General features: G+C 34.0%; 1 protein-coding gene across 3 annotated transcripts; it reads left to right on the top strand.

Moving 5' to 3' along the window:
- The first annotated feature begins 7,309 nt into the window (after positions 1-7,309).
- Erk7 (Extracellularly regulated kinase 7) lies at positions 7,310-15,281 on the top strand. Of its 3 annotated transcripts, none has more exons than XM_073978073.1 (10): positions 7,310-7,853; positions 7,939-8,349; positions 11,674-11,864; positions 11,984-12,190; positions 12,267-12,428; positions 12,502-12,598; positions 12,662-12,768; positions 13,353-13,484; positions 13,548-13,730; positions 14,031-15,281. In XM_073978073.1, exons 2-10 carry the CDS (start codon positions 8,266-8,268, stop codon positions 15,097-15,099), a joined length of 2,232 nt encoding a protein of 743 aa, XP_073834174.1. In that variant the 5' UTR covers positions 7,310-7,853; positions 7,939-8,265; the 3' UTR covers positions 15,100-15,281. The 3 variants fall into 3 exon arrangements, with proteins under 3 accessions (XP_073834174.1, XP_073834176.1, XP_073834175.1); XM_073978075.1 differs by having other exon boundaries at positions 7,471-7,853; positions 7,918-8,349; XM_073978074.1 differs by having other exon boundaries at positions 7,495-7,878.
- The last annotated feature ends 136 nt before the right edge of the window (positions 15,282-15,417 follow it).

The raw sequence follows: 15,417 nt of genomic DNA, 5'->3' as shown, positions 1-15,417 counted from the left end.
TAATTCGTTTATTTATTTTAGATGGGCAAACCGCGATAAAATAATAATTTATTTGCTCTTTAGTTAGCATTACTAGCATAATGTGCTAACATTTTTAGTATTAAACAATACATTTGTAATTTGACGTATGTTTTTTGAGACGAATTCAATTTACAAAAAATTCTTTTGACGTTTTACATTCGTTCAGATGGGCTGATGCATCTACCTTGGTAATTGTGCTATGAACAAAAATCAGCTGACTGCCATTTAAATCCTCCAAAATGTATATCTAAATGCAATGAGATTTGTACTGGATTTATTAAATCCAGTAGAGGATTTATGGCTAGTCTAAATGAGCTATAACTGCAACCTGTTAAGGGTAATGTTTCTATACATAGTTTCGTAAACATTTTTTTGTTGCATGCATTTTGTCAGGTCTTTATTACTTTATGTCTTTGCAAAAATGTGTGCGTATGAAAAACACACAAACTTTAGTTTTTGAAATATTATTTCATTTGCTTTTGCTTCAAAACAAAAAACAAATTTGAAATACACACTCAAATTTGCTAGTTTTTCTTCCGCTATCGTTTTCTTATCGACATACATAAACAGGCCCTAAATTTCTGATTCTAAATTTGTACACGAATTTGAAACGATGGACAAGAAATGTAACTGCAATGAAAGATAAGACAAAATTTGCTATGATTTGAATGTATACTAGTCGTTAAACTTTTCCATACAATAACAAGCTTTTTTTGACAAAGAGGGGAAGAATTCAGTAGAATACAATTTCCGATGCATATTAACTACTCTGGGGTACAACGCATCTATATGCGCTGGAAAATCAAATTTTGTGTCGAGTATAACTTCTAAACATTTTAAACGATCAACGAACTCAATCAACTGTCCATTAAGTTGTATATTAATACCAGGGTTTCGGAGTCGAGGTATTTTTGGCTCGACTCCTACTCCAGACGAATTTTTTTCACGACTCCGGCTCCGACTCCGACTCCGGGTCGACTCCGAGAGTGAATTCCTATACCACTAAAAATGAATAAAATGTGCAAAATTGTTTCACTTTTTCCTATATTTTGGCCTATATAGGCTAATGTGTTAGTTTTTCCTTCGTTCGAATACATTCGATCATATCAATATCGTTTCGGCCGAATCTTACGAAAGTTTCTGTCGGTTTTCCTTTTTTGGGCGAGTATATTCTGGACGGAATTCTTTCGCGTGATAAAATCTTAAAGCTTTCAAAATATGTAAAAATTAAGGGGCAATACAAATCATAAGGACTGTGTACATGCAACAAAAATTATAAGCAAATCATGACCAAGTTTAAAACTGGATGTAAACCAACATTTTAGTGTGCTTAGTCTTAAAAGGAGAATCCCAGTTGTAAAGCTCAAAACTGCTTTTTTATGATTTTTTTCCGAGAACACTACGTAACTTTTTGGCAGATTTTTTTCTCCATCTGAAAGAGAAAAATATTACGAAATTTTGAGGCAGTCTACGAAACCCAGCTTTTATTAAAGCACTTTGCGGTGCCAACTCTAGCTCGAAAACTAGTAACCCAATTGCCATATATTTTTGTGGCCGATTTCGAGAAAAACACAGTTAATATGCTGCATACAAAATAAAATAAATTGTTCACATCCAACTCTCATACTAATGCAATATTGTTCCGATCGACTTAAAAATTTGACCACATATTCTATGCTATTTATACCTTCTACTTTTTTCTGAAATTTATAAGTAGGGATCACCCCTTAAATTAAAGTTCAGCGCTCACATTTTGAACTTTGTTGTGGAGTGGATAATTTTATTGAAATATTTGAGATATATTGTGGATACCACCCAGCACGTGGGTGGTGAAAAATTAACACACTGAGATTTCGTGCATGAAAATATTCTACAAAAATGTTGCTAGGAAAATTTTATGTATGGTCGGTCCACTAGGACAAGTAAACGATATTGTCATATTTTCATTGTCCTTTATCACTTTTACCCGATCCTTTTTTCATGAAAAACAATATGATTATGTATTTTATTGAATTTCCTATAAGCTATTGATTGTGTAGAAAACTCGGATATACATGAACTATATCTGTTCCTGGTGGTGGATTGAGTATATAATGAATCCTAGAAGACAGATTCGCCGTTTGTCAGACATCTTAGTTATAACGGGATGAATCTATCGTAGACCAACAACGAATTTATGATGCCCTGATTCAGTAGCGTAACCCTCCGAATTTCATATACAGTCAGGGACAAAAGTTTACATACACCCCCTAAATCCCGGGTATTAGGGTTAGTAGTGATTTTTATGAAATTCCAAGTATGCAGTTTTATTTCGTCTCACTAATAAACAATATTTAATAGAACAAAAGTATATTCCATAATACAAATAACGGTACATTTTACGAAAACCTAAAAATGATGGGGACAAAAGTTTACATACACCCCAAGGAAATATGCGTATTGCCGTGTAATTTATGGAATTAACAGCAAAATTTATACATTTTATTGTTTCGGCGAATGCCTCTGGGTGTTTGAGATATATTTTAGAGAAAAGAAAATAATTTTTGGGGGTCAAATGCCGTTATTTAAGGTCAAACTTCTCGTATAGGTTGTTAAAGCTGAACCTTGCTTAATTCGTTGGGTTTTTAGGTAATGCACTTTAAAAAAAACCACAAAATTAGTGTCAGATTACAAATTTTGAGACCCTAGAAAGCGTTGGAGTTGTTCTTGTGCAAAATATTACTTCTTGGACGTCGATAAATGCCCGCTTTTCATCAGATTTCTCAGGAAGTTAATAAATTCCGCGGAATTCTTGGTGCAAATTACATATAGAAGGCCTTGAATTGCCTTGTAATATGGTCTGATACAATCCTCTGCCATCAATTAACTCAGAAATGTACAATTATACGAAACTTTTCGCCCCTATAGTGACGGTAATGATCATAATACGAAAACGGCGTTGTTCATAGTACAAATTTCATACTTTTTTGGTAGTGCTTACATTTTGATGCTTTGGAAGCTTCGGGAACAGGTTTGTAACAGAATATTTCACATTTCTGATTCAATTGATGCCAGAGGATTGTATCAGACCATATTACAAGGCAATTCAAGGCCTTCTATATGTAATTTGCACCAAGAATTCCGCGGAATTTATTAACTTCCTGAGAAATCTGATGAAAAGCGGGCATTTATCGACGTCCAAGAAGTAATATTTTGCACAAGAACAACTCCAACGCTTTCTAGGGTCTTAAAATGTGTAATCTGACACTAATTTTGTGGTTTTTTAAAGTGCATTACCTAAAAACGCAAATAATTAAGCAAGGGTCGGCTTTAATAAGCTATACAAGAAGTTTGACCTTAAATAACGGCATTTGACCCCCAAAAATTATTTTCTTTTCTCTAAAATATATCTCAAACACCCAGAGGCATTCGCCGAAACAATAAAATGTATAAATTTTGCTGTTAATTCCATAAATTACACGGCAATACGCATATTTCCTTGGGGTGTATGTAAACTTTTGTCCCCATCATTTTTAGGTTTTTGTAAAATTTACCGTTATTTGTATTATGGAATATACTTTTGTTCTATTAAATATTGTTTATTAGTGAGACGAAATAAAACTGCATACTTGGAATTTCATAAAAATCACTACTAACCCTAATACCCGAGATTTAGGGGGTGTATGTAAACTTTTGTCCCTGACTGTATATAGTTAATAGATTATGCGAACTTTACGAAATACATATAATTTTCGATGGAACATTTTTGTCAAAAATTTCATTTTGTTTTACTTTTTGAGTTCAAGAACAAAAAGGACATCGAAGGAACTGAGGTAGAAGGACTGCATATTCGACAACATGACATCTAACAATGATGAAACGATATCTCGAAACAGAGATAAAAAGCTATTTTCTCAATGATTGATCAAAAAATCAATCAAAAAATTCATTATGTCATAACTCAGAAATTTCAGCTATGGGATCCTTTGGGGTTTTCATCCCCCAGATCTTGACTTCCATTTTGTGTCACAGGGTATTCAGTAAGATTTCCCATAGAGACCACAATGTCTTTAGTAGAAGACAAGGATAACTTCTCATAAAAACAAGATGAGAATACCAATAGAACTTTGTGAGAATACCAGTAAGACTTTTGACGAAAGTAGTTAAGGGTCCAATCTTAATTCGATTGTCATAGAACTTTACTTTTGTTTGCAAAAATGTAAAAAATCAATTGGATCAACAAAATAGGGATGAATAGACTACACTTCAGAGGATAGTAAATATCCTGTGAATTTTCCTTTAACTTAGTATAATATACCGCTTGCATATACATATGTTTTCTTATACCTTCCTTTTAAAAAAATAATAGTTTAAATAAAATGTTTTTGTTCCAAATTTAATGTTTTATTTCTATAACGTGGAAAAAATTTTGCCCGGAGTCGGAGTCGAGTTATTTTTTTCGACTCAGACTCCGACTCCGACTCCAGCAAAATTGCTCGACTCCGACTCGTAGACTCCGACTCCGACTCCGAAACCCTGATTAATACTACTATTCAGAAAGCGACTACCCAAGACCTCTCTCCAACAGCTTTAATTTTTCTAATACCTACGACCAAAACACTGACACGTCGAAGGTACGTTAATATTTCAGCTTTGACATATTTTTCACTTTACGTGATTCAAAAGCTCTGTTCTTTTACGTGCAAGAATCTTCAAGTTTTACCACTTTTTACTCGAAAAGCGTTCCTTTACTTCAGACACCATTCAATTCATGTGGGAGCAGTTTACAACATTTAATACTTTTACAGGTTTTACCACTTTTAAAAGTAAAGGAACAGACCAATAGACTACTTTGTTTGGCAACGCAATTAGGGTATGCGAACAACCCTTTCTGCGGAGAGAGATGAGCCATATTTTGATTTAACAAAATAATAAAATAAAGTATTTTAGTTCAACCAAGACATGGCGCAATTAGTCCCAATTTACATTAGGCGAGTTTACTTGCGGCAATTGTCAGTTTGGTGGAGAGAGAGGTGAGGCATATGGTAACCCTTTGCCTCTCACCAACAAACTGACAATTGCCGCCAGTGTGACCAGATTTGAAAAAGTGTTGCAGCTAAATCAGCATTAAAATAATGCTAAAAAATGTTAAAATAAATATTAAAATGCCAAAAAATAATGCTAAATTTAAAAACGTTATTATTTAATCAAATATACCCGCCAACACAGTATAGAAGGTTTTTCCGTTTGTAGCGCATTGAACTAATCATAAAGTATATATTCATGATAAAATTCTTAGTCGATCTATGCATGTCTGTCCATATGTGGTAATCACTCTGGCATCCACAAAAACTGAGATAATGCACTGATTTTTTGAAAAATGCGTCTTGTTTGCAATCGGGTCAAGTTCGAAGATGGACTAGATCGGTCCATGTTTTGATACAGCCCCTATAAAACGGTTGTATTTTACATTTTATTAGCTATGATTTGGTATTTAAGATTCCAAAAACCTTCTCCACCATGTGGACATAGAGCCCACGTTTAGGAATAGGTCCCATAAAAAGGTACTGGCTTATTAAAGTCATTGTGGGTGTCATTTGGGTTCAAAGTGGTTAAACAACTTATTCACCATAAAGGACACATGCCAAATTTTTGGTTATGGCCTCATATAACGGCACCATCGGCTTTATTTTTTTTTTATTTTTTATTTACATTTTCGGGCAAAATTGGATATCATTTGGTATTTAAAGTTCGCTGTGGTTAAAAACTTCTCCATCGAAAATTAAGTACATAGGCTCAAGTTTTGCTATAGCCCCCATATAACAGTACCACCCGATTTCAGGTGGTTTCAAGTTTTTAGATGACTGAATTATTAAGTATTTGGGTTCCTAGTGGTCAAAAAACTTCTCCACCTAAAATAGTGGTATTGGTACTTTCGTAACAAAAAGAAAAACTAACTATTCCATATCAGTTCTGAATATTTCGTGGTGGAGGGTATAACAAGCTCGACCCGGGCAAACTTAACGTTTTTACTTGTTTTATTTTATTTGCTTATTCACATTTTTATTCCTTTAAATCAGAGCAAAAAAAAGAAAAATCTGGTATTTTGAGCTGTTCAAACAGCTGTTCTATTCAATTCAACCAACATTTATCAGATTTTTTAATAGAAAAGTACTAAAATATCTCAGATTTCGTGGATAGAATAATGCTAAATTTATAATGGAAAAATGCTAAGAAAAGTGCTAAATGCCAAATGGAAATTTTGCGGCTAAATACAAAAAATAATGCTAAATTTAGCTGCAAAAATTCTAAAATGGCCACACTGATTGCCGCAAGTAAACTCGCCTAATGTAAATTGGGACTTACGTGGTAGTGGTATCGTAAAATATTGAATATGTTATGTTAAAACTTCCTTTATGTTGTTGGGGAAATTACAACAAAAATATTTTTTTATAAAGTGATTTGGCACTTCATATTCGAACAGCTGGTGTGATACCACCAACACCTTGGTAATTGTGCCATGAACCAAGAGTATACTTTAAAGCGGACAATACATGGCAGAACTACCAGGTAGTGGTATCACACCAGCTGATCGAATATGAAAAGTCAAATCCCTTTATAAAAAAATTATTTTTGTTGTAATTTCCCCAACAACATAAAGAAAGTTTTGACATAACATATTCAAAATTTTACGATGCCACTACCTGGTTAATTGTGCCATGGGACAATACATTATCAAATTTTGATGTCAACATTCTGAAAATGTTTGTGTAAATTTTATGACTTAAGAAAATCAAAATATTTTTGATTTTCAAAATGAAACCCAGTCAATCCGATGAATATGGTTTATTTTCAAATTGTCAAAATAATAAAATGAACCTTAATTTTTACAATTTAAAATTGTTTTAAATTCATTCAAATTTTAAATATTACCATATTAAGATATTCACTGTTAGGGCAATCATGAATAAAAATTCCGTGCGGAATTTGTTCCTTTTCCCCAATTTCACAATTTTTTATTTCCATATTTTTGTGCAACAAGGGAATATTTTTGTCGATTCGGCAAGAATATACCATAATTAAGTAATTCTAGTAGTTTTCAAAGTTTTAAGATATTGATTTTTTAAAGAATTTCACTTTTTAAAATTATTTTCCGTCCGGAAAATTCCGAAGGAATTTGAATTTTATGTTAGTTTTTATTTTTTCTGAAATACCGGTAATTGCAATTCTTTTTTATCCTGCGCACACACACACACAACACGCACAAAACATGAGGATCCCAATAAAAAATACCATATCCTGTTGCTATGTAAACAGGTGGATGTTAGTATGGCGACCGAACGTTGTTTACACCCACACCAAGTGTTGAGTGGACGTTGGTATCCATTTGTCGTTGGTATAGAAATACACATAACATTTTTATGTCCTTAAGGAAACCAAGAGAAGGGAATACAAACACAGCTATTGTTCAGAAATCCAATAGGAATGGAAATTAGTTTTCACTGCCATAGCAATCAGAACTTACTGTCAGCAACATTTTTTTCTTTTAAATTTTTACCAAAACCGTGTTAAATAAAAATAAAAAATAAATAAAATATATTTCATAAAAAGCAAACATATTTTAGAACGACAAATATATAATAAGGATATAAATCCTTACGGTTGTGTCCACCAGCAGCTAATATTGTTTTTGTCCATATGAAAAAATCTTTATTTTATGTTGTGTGAATACGTACTATGTTTATTTGTATATGATTTTTGCAAAATAAAAACAATAACTTCTTGCTATTAACTGCATCATCCTTGAATCATGAATATAAACTAGACAGTTGACGCTTTTTTCCTATTGCGGGGTAGGTAAACAAAACAAGTGCAAATGTACGACATGGTACAATTATTGAGTCTTTAACTTGACAGTATCCTCAATTTCACTTTCAGATTGTCTGTCTTGTCTTCCTATTCAGATATACTGAAACGCCAGAATGCCGGCCACATGGAAAATTTGAATTCATTCAATTGTATCGATTAAACAAAAAAGATTGGATTGAATTTGTCTCACGTGCCGACGACAGGCTTCTATTACCATCATCATCATCAGAATACAGAATTGCATTTGCATGCATAAAACATATTCAACACTTTCATTTATCATTTGCTGGTGTCGCGTATACAGAGTCGAAACATTTTAAGAAAAATCACATTGATAACAACAAATTGTTGTACAAAGAAAAACCCTTGCAGTCTTGTAGAATAAAGCGCGCCACCATGACAACGAAATCAAAATCTCAGGATAAACATAAAATGTCCGAAATAGATGAAAATATATCAAAATTATTTGATATTAAAAAGGTATGTACATTTTTGAATTACATAGATATGTATGTAAATTGATTCATGAAGTTTGCCATTTAATGGAGGCAATTCTCAGCTTGAAGGTGAGAGGGGATGTGAGTCCCTTCATCCTTCTATCATAATCTTGTATTACAATCTGAAAATGCTGCAAATAGAAGAAAGCTTCCTTGAGGTTTGCTATACATATACAAAGATAAGGATATACAGTGACTGTCAACCTGTGCAACCTGAAATAAAAAATGTAAACGTTGATTTCTAGCCAAATTGCGGACAATAATTACGATCATGCCAAAATTACGTCAGGAACATCATTCTTTCCGTGGGAATCAATGACAAAACTACTGAAAACAGTAGGGAACCAATTATTATACCATTCTGATTACTAAAATGGCATCATTTTTAATGCTCACTTCAAAAATGCCCATTATTTGTTTTCGGGTAAAATTTTAGTATAACGGTACTGACACGGAATATTTTTGTATGCCATCTTAAACACAACTTTTCAGCCTACAAAATGTTTTTTTGAATTGTTAAAAAATCTCGACCCGTTTCCAAGTCATCAACCTTTACATTTGTTATTTCAGGTTGCATCATTTTCAGTGACAGTCACTGTATTTGTATCTACTAGAGTTGAGTTCACGGTACTAGTTCCAAAACATATGCGTAACTTGTAATATTACGTATCCGTAGTTTGTTTATACTAATGATGTGTGACATTGAGTAGTGACCTGGATAGTTATATGTATATAGTTCATTTGGCACAACTCTAATATCTAACTATTGTCACCATTAATGCCGAAGACTTATCTTCGAAAAAAATCAAAATTCGTTACGAGTAAAATACATGCTTTTCCAAAATTTCACGATTCTACGTCCAAAAATAACGATATATTCAAGCAAAGGCATTTCGGAAAATGGGAAAACATTGCAGATTTTGTTGTAATGATGGGTGTCAAAACCAAGCGTTTCCGCGGTTTTGGTTTCATTACTTACTCCCATTCGGATATGATTGATAATATCCCATATACTCGCCCTCATAAGATTAGTATTCCGTAAAACGGTTTTTCATTTTATAAAGTTTTTTGCTTCTCCTGTAAAATTATTTTGTTAGTTATGACCTTTATATAAAAATTATATAACAAAAGTCCCCCATTTATATATGCCAATTTTACAATTTATCACAGAGAGAGGCAAGGCTAATATTTGTTCAAAAAATTGTAAAAACCCAAGCAAACATTTAAAAATATAACGTCCTGTCAGATGCCAGCAAAGATGCTACCAGTTTTGTTTAAAGACATGTGCAAGTTGTGCTCCTTTTTGGAATACGGCAACGGCTTCTAGCCGGTTATCGCCTTTGAAAAGTTATCTGACGTCAGGCGAATAACGCTTTACACAACTTTGAATCGAGGGGATATATTCATTCAGGAATTCTATCTTCACAATTGGCCGCTACTCCCGACTCATAAAAACATCAATCGAAGACCATCGCATGGCGAAATGACTTTAAATTTCCATATCTTTAAACGGTTCCCCGACGTTTTGGGTATTAGTATAATCACCTTGGTTTTTTATCTTTTGCTTGAACGCTCACTTTTGCAGTGCGGTTCTTAGTCGTTGCCGTCTGTGTAGACCAGTAACGTATCTTGTTTTATGTGTAGAGATTAATTTCTTTACATTTGTAAAATTTTCTTCAAGAAATTGTATACTTAAAAATATTCCAAAATCTTTAGGCCAACAAAACTAATCACCAATTAATTTCCCACACTTCAAAATGCTTATTTTTTATACCCTCAGCCTTTAGGCTAGAAAGGGTATATACACTTTCATACGGCCAAAATGTGCCTCATCGAAATAATGGTTTTAGACCCCAAGTATGTTTGGACGAAATGTGTTTCAGACAATTTGGAGTTGATTTAGCAAGGTCCGTCCGTCTGTCTGGCTGGTGCGCACGATAACTCTCGAACGGATGAACCGATTAGGTTAAAATTTTGGCTTTCGTAATATTTTGTCAAAACTTAGTTTAAGTTCGAAGATGAACTATATCGGTCCACTCCTTCCGGTACCTCCCCCACAAAAGTTCCAAAATGTTCGGAAAATTTGTGGGCATGATAACTCTTGAAGGCAGTAACCGATTTGGTCCATGCTTTGCACATCGTGAAATTTCTACCAGACTTAGATGGATATGGACTCAATCGGTTCACTCCTTTTGGTACCTCCCACACAAAATTTCGGATAAGTTCGGTTTAGGACCTGCTCTCGAATCGCTTTGATTTTTGTTGCAACAACTTGTATTCACTTCCCCCCATACGACGGTACAAGTTTCATCAGGGGCAAGTCCATACTTCCTGAGAAAATGGCCGGAAAGGTGCAAAAAGCCCCTATGACACCTTGTGTAGTGGTTGGAGCGCATAATAACTCTCGAACGGATCTGTCGATTCGGTCCAAAATTTGGCCTTCGTAATGTTTTATCAAAACATAGTTTAAATACGAAGATGGGCTATATCGGTCCACTCCTTCAAGTACCTCCCCCACAAAACTTCAAAAATGTTCGGAAAAATTTTGCGCACGATAAGTTTTGAAGGGAGTGACCGACGTAATCTATATTTTGCACATCCTAATATATCTACCAGATATAGATCAGGTTCGAATATGGACTATATTTTTCTACTCCTTCTGGTACCTCTCACACAAAATTTCGGATAAGTTCACTTTAAGACCTGCTCTCGAATCACTTTGGTTTTTGTTGATGCGATTTGCATTCGTAACCTCCATTACGACGGTAAAAGTTTTTTCAGGGGCAAGTCCATATTTCTTGGGAAAACAGCCCGAAAGGTGTCACCATATGTGGCGGTCGGAGAGCACGATAACTCTCGAACTGTTCAACCGATTTGGTCCAGAATTTGGTCTTCGTCAAATTATATCCAAACTTTGTTTCATGGTCAATACCGGTCACTAAAATGATATCACTTGAATGGGGCAACGAATTTGGTCCAAACTTTGGATCTCCTAATATTTCATCAAAATTTAGTTTAACTTCTAAAATGGCCCATATCGGTCCTCCCTAAGGGTACCTGCCCTACAAAAGTTCAACATTTGTGTCTTAGTGCAGTTAATTCCTATTCCACATTTTTGTCGGCAAGTTCAAATGTCCAAAAAGGACCACAAAATTCTGAAGACACCTTAAATACATTCGATCTGTCCGGAGGTGAAAGTTTCGCTTCACATTGGCTGAGGGTATATATCTGTCGGCAAAGCCGGCTGACACTTTTTTACTTGTTCTTTTTACTATTCATGAAATATTTTGTTCACGTCTTTGCTTAGCGTTTAGGCAAAGGAGCCTATGGCATCGTATGGAAAGCTTTGGACAAACGTAACAATGAGACGGTGGCAGTTAAAAAGATCTTTGATGCTTTTCGCGACGAAACAGATGCTCAACGTACGTTTCGAGAAATTGTATTCCTAAAGGCATTTCGAAATCATCCAAATATAATAAAGCTACACAATGTTTACAAGTAAGATAAGTTTCAAAACTTTGCTTTACATTACGCGTATTTGAAAATCTCTGAGTTTCAAAACTTTTATTTCCATGATGAATATTTCAAAATCTCTCTCTCTCCCTCTCTCCTTAAAGGGCACAAAACAATTTGGATATCTATCTTATATTCGAATATATGGAAAGTGATCTGCATAACATCATTAAAAAGGGTACAATACTAAAGGATATCCATAAACGTTATATAATGTATCAATTGATAAATGCCATCAAATATATACACTCGGGTAATGTTATACATCGTGATTTGAAACCAAGCAATGTGCTAATCGATAGTAAATGCAGGTAAGTTATTGAGTGAATAGATTGTGATGATTAATTGAAGCATTTTCTTCTCCACCCAATTGATTTTCATTTGAAGGTGTAAATTGGCCGACTTTGGTCTAGCTCGTTCCGTATCAAATTTACCAATGCGTTGCGATTCAAATGATATGAATAGTGAATTACCTGTGGAACCACTTTTAACAGATTATGTGGCTACTCGTTGGTATAGGGCTCCAGAAATTCTAATAGCAAGTAAAAGGTATACATAAGGAATATACACTATTGTCCAATGAATTATGTTGTCCACTAATCCACCATCTTATTTTTTCAAGATACACTAAGGGTATCGACATGTGGAGCTTGGGTTGTATACTAGGGGAAATGATTCGGGGTAAGCCATTATTTCAAGGAAGCAGTACCGTTAATCAGGTAATAAATATACTCTACAATAGTACGCAAAAAAAACGAAAAATATATATTTACAAATTTCAGATTGAAAAAATCGTTTCCACCCTACCGGATATAACAGAAGAAGATATTAAGGCAGTGGGAGCAGGATTTGGCTCAGTACTGTTAAAGAAAAACATTTCAAAAGACAAGTAAGAAATATAGATGGTTATTATTAATATAAAATCCCCATGAGTTGTAACTCTCTTTCGCTTCAAATTAAGGAGACCCCCACTTGTAAATTTCAGAAAATCGAAAAAGTTTTTATTGGCCTGTTTTAAATAATAAGTACATACCATAGAATATGATACACAGACAAAGATAAATGTGTGAGCTTACCAAGGACATCAAAAACTTCCTTCATCGATCGATTTTATTTTTAATTTTTTTTTTTAAGCCAACAAATGGAATTTCGACTTTTTGGGTCAACCATTTCGATAAAAAATAATATTTTAAAAATTTGATAGATGAAGGACTTGATCTGTTTGTTCATAATAAGCATACAAAAATATATGACGATCGGTTCATTAGTTTTCGAGCTAGAGTTGGCACCACAATAAAAACAGGGTTTGGTAGACGGTCATTTACCACAATTTACCACATTTACCACTCTATCAGATGAAAAAACATCTACTAAAAAGTTTCATAGTTTTCTTGGGAGTGAGAAAACTCACTGTGGATTTACGTAGGCAGCAAATGTTAGCGCATCTCCCTGATTCTGATTCTTTTCTTTAAGGAAAATAACTTTCAGTGACTTATTAAATGATGCATCAAAAGATGCCTTGGATCTGGTGAAATCGTTGCTGGTGTTAGATCCCATGGGTAGATTAACAGCTAAACAAGCCTTATGTCATCCCTATGTGGAAAAGTAAGTAATTCAATTCAATATTCAATAAAATTGAAATTCGCTCAAATATTACATTCCCCACAGATTTCGTAATTCAATACCAGAAACTGAATTAAATGTTGATATCCTGCCGCCATTTCGTGATGATGTACGATTGTCGGTACCCGAATATAGATCAAAATTATATGAAATTGCCCAAATACCTGGAGAAAAAAGGCAAGTGGATAATACTGCATCGAAAATCTATGAGAATGGAAGCAAACAAAGGTAATTGTGTTCCAGGGCAAATTGTTAACATTATTTTTTAACCTTCAGCTTTCATTACTATTGTGAAGGTAATGTGCAGTGATGTTTTGTACTTTTGTTTAGTAGCATTATAATAAGAATAGATTTTCCTATGGTGTTGCAGAGGAGTCATTTTGAGTTACCTGTATTCACAAGTTCAACATAACTTGTTAGTTATTAAAGATTCCAAAAACATCTTAACGAATTCTCTTAAATAATCTTTTAATCCCACATATGTAATCCATTTCAAATCAAATTCAAAACCATACTTTCCATTTTTAGAACTGAAAATAGAACTCATCCAGGCAATGTTCAGGAAAAATCCGAAATAAAAAAGTTAGGCAAGTGCAAACAAAGCAAAAAGATCACTACCGAGGACAAATCTAGGATAACCACAATTGAGAAAGGCATTCCAACAAACGATGAAAGTGGCAATAAATCCCACAATAACAAACAAACTGATGCTGCTACAACGCCTTCGTTAGTGAAACGAAAATTCAATAAAAGTACGAACAACATAACAACTGCAGCTGACTCGGATAATGTCAAACCAACATTAGAGGAACGTCAGCGTATTAAATCTCAGTCAAATTTACACAGGCCTTCAACAAATTTGGATGACAATTCTAGAAACACCATAAGCAATGCCGGTGGTCATACAGCAAACCTTAAAGTTCCTAGCACTACACACAAGCTTTATCGTAGTTCTACATCATTGAATAAAATTGAAAACAATAAAGTAACGGAATATAATAAATCGTATAATACCATATCAGTAACGGCATCCTCACCACTGTTACATCAGGGCAGATCGGAAATGTCGAATGCTAATAAATCTCCTGCCAGTGAAAAATCTCAGGAACGAGTTTGCTATGAAAGACGCTTACAAAAACTTGAAGATGAAATACGACGCTATAAGAATGAAGTAAAATCTTTTTGTCGCGACACCTTTAACTATTCCAAACAAAATCAAGGCCAGAAAGCGAATGAAATAACTGGCAAGCAATTTTCAGCACATCCAGAACCGGAGAAAGAACTAAGAAATAATTATAAACAACTCACAAGAAAACAATCAAATTTCCATTCAGCAAATACACCCATCAAGAGCACCTATTTTCAGTTATTGACCAAAGGAAAACACAATGATGCCTCCTCACATGAGCTTATAACGAGTGGAAGTAGAGATAACTTCATTAAAAGTTACGATGAATTTTCAAAATCACCTTCTTCGGCACTCTACAACAGTACTGGCAATGGTGTTCAGATGCAACATGGACAGAAGCAACAGCAGTATCGCAGTAGTCTTATGCACAAACAGCAGCATAAGCGTTCAATATCGAAATTTATTTAACGTTATATTTCTTCGATACTCAACATTTATCCCTCTAGTCCAATGTCATTGTTTATGATGACTACATACAACTGCCCCACATATTTTGTACAAAATATACATTAAATTAGAATTTCGAGTATTATGGAACAAATAAATATACATATTTTTATGCCATAATTGTAACAAATATATAAAACAAATTGTTTTTATTTCAAAGGGATAAAAAAAGAAATTCTCATGCACTTTCCCTAACATTATTTAAAAGATAATTTCCTAGGATTCTGTTTTGTAAAAGTTGCATGTTATTTTGAGCATGTAGTTTAAATAACAAAAACA

The sequence above is a fragment of the Musca autumnalis genome, unplaced genomic scaffold, assembly GCF_047663935.1.
Source record: "Musca autumnalis isolate F117 unplaced genomic scaffold, ASM4766393v1 scaffold_3, whole genome shotgun sequence".
Lineage (NCBI taxonomy): Eukaryota > Metazoa > Arthropoda > Insecta > Diptera > Muscidae > Musca > Musca autumnalis.
Note: the sequence above shows the minus strand (reverse complement) of the source record. Positions and strands in the feature narration are given on the sequence as shown.

What these genes read in the sequence shown, in the direction of transcription:
- Erk7 (XM_073978073.1), top strand. Translation starts at nt 8,266, where the DNA reads ATGACAACGAAATCAAAATCTCAGGATAAACATAAAATGTCCGAAATA. An exon ending in TGTCATCCCTATGTGGAAAA is followed by an intron (nt 13,485 to 13,547) that starts GTAAGTAATTCA and finishes CATTCCCCACAG; the next exon opens with ATTTCGTAATTCAATACCAG. An exon ending in GAGAATGGAAGCAAACAAAG is followed by an intron (nt 13,731 to 14,030) that starts GTAATTGTGTTC and finishes TTCCATTTTTAG; the next exon opens with AACTGAAAATAGAACTCATC.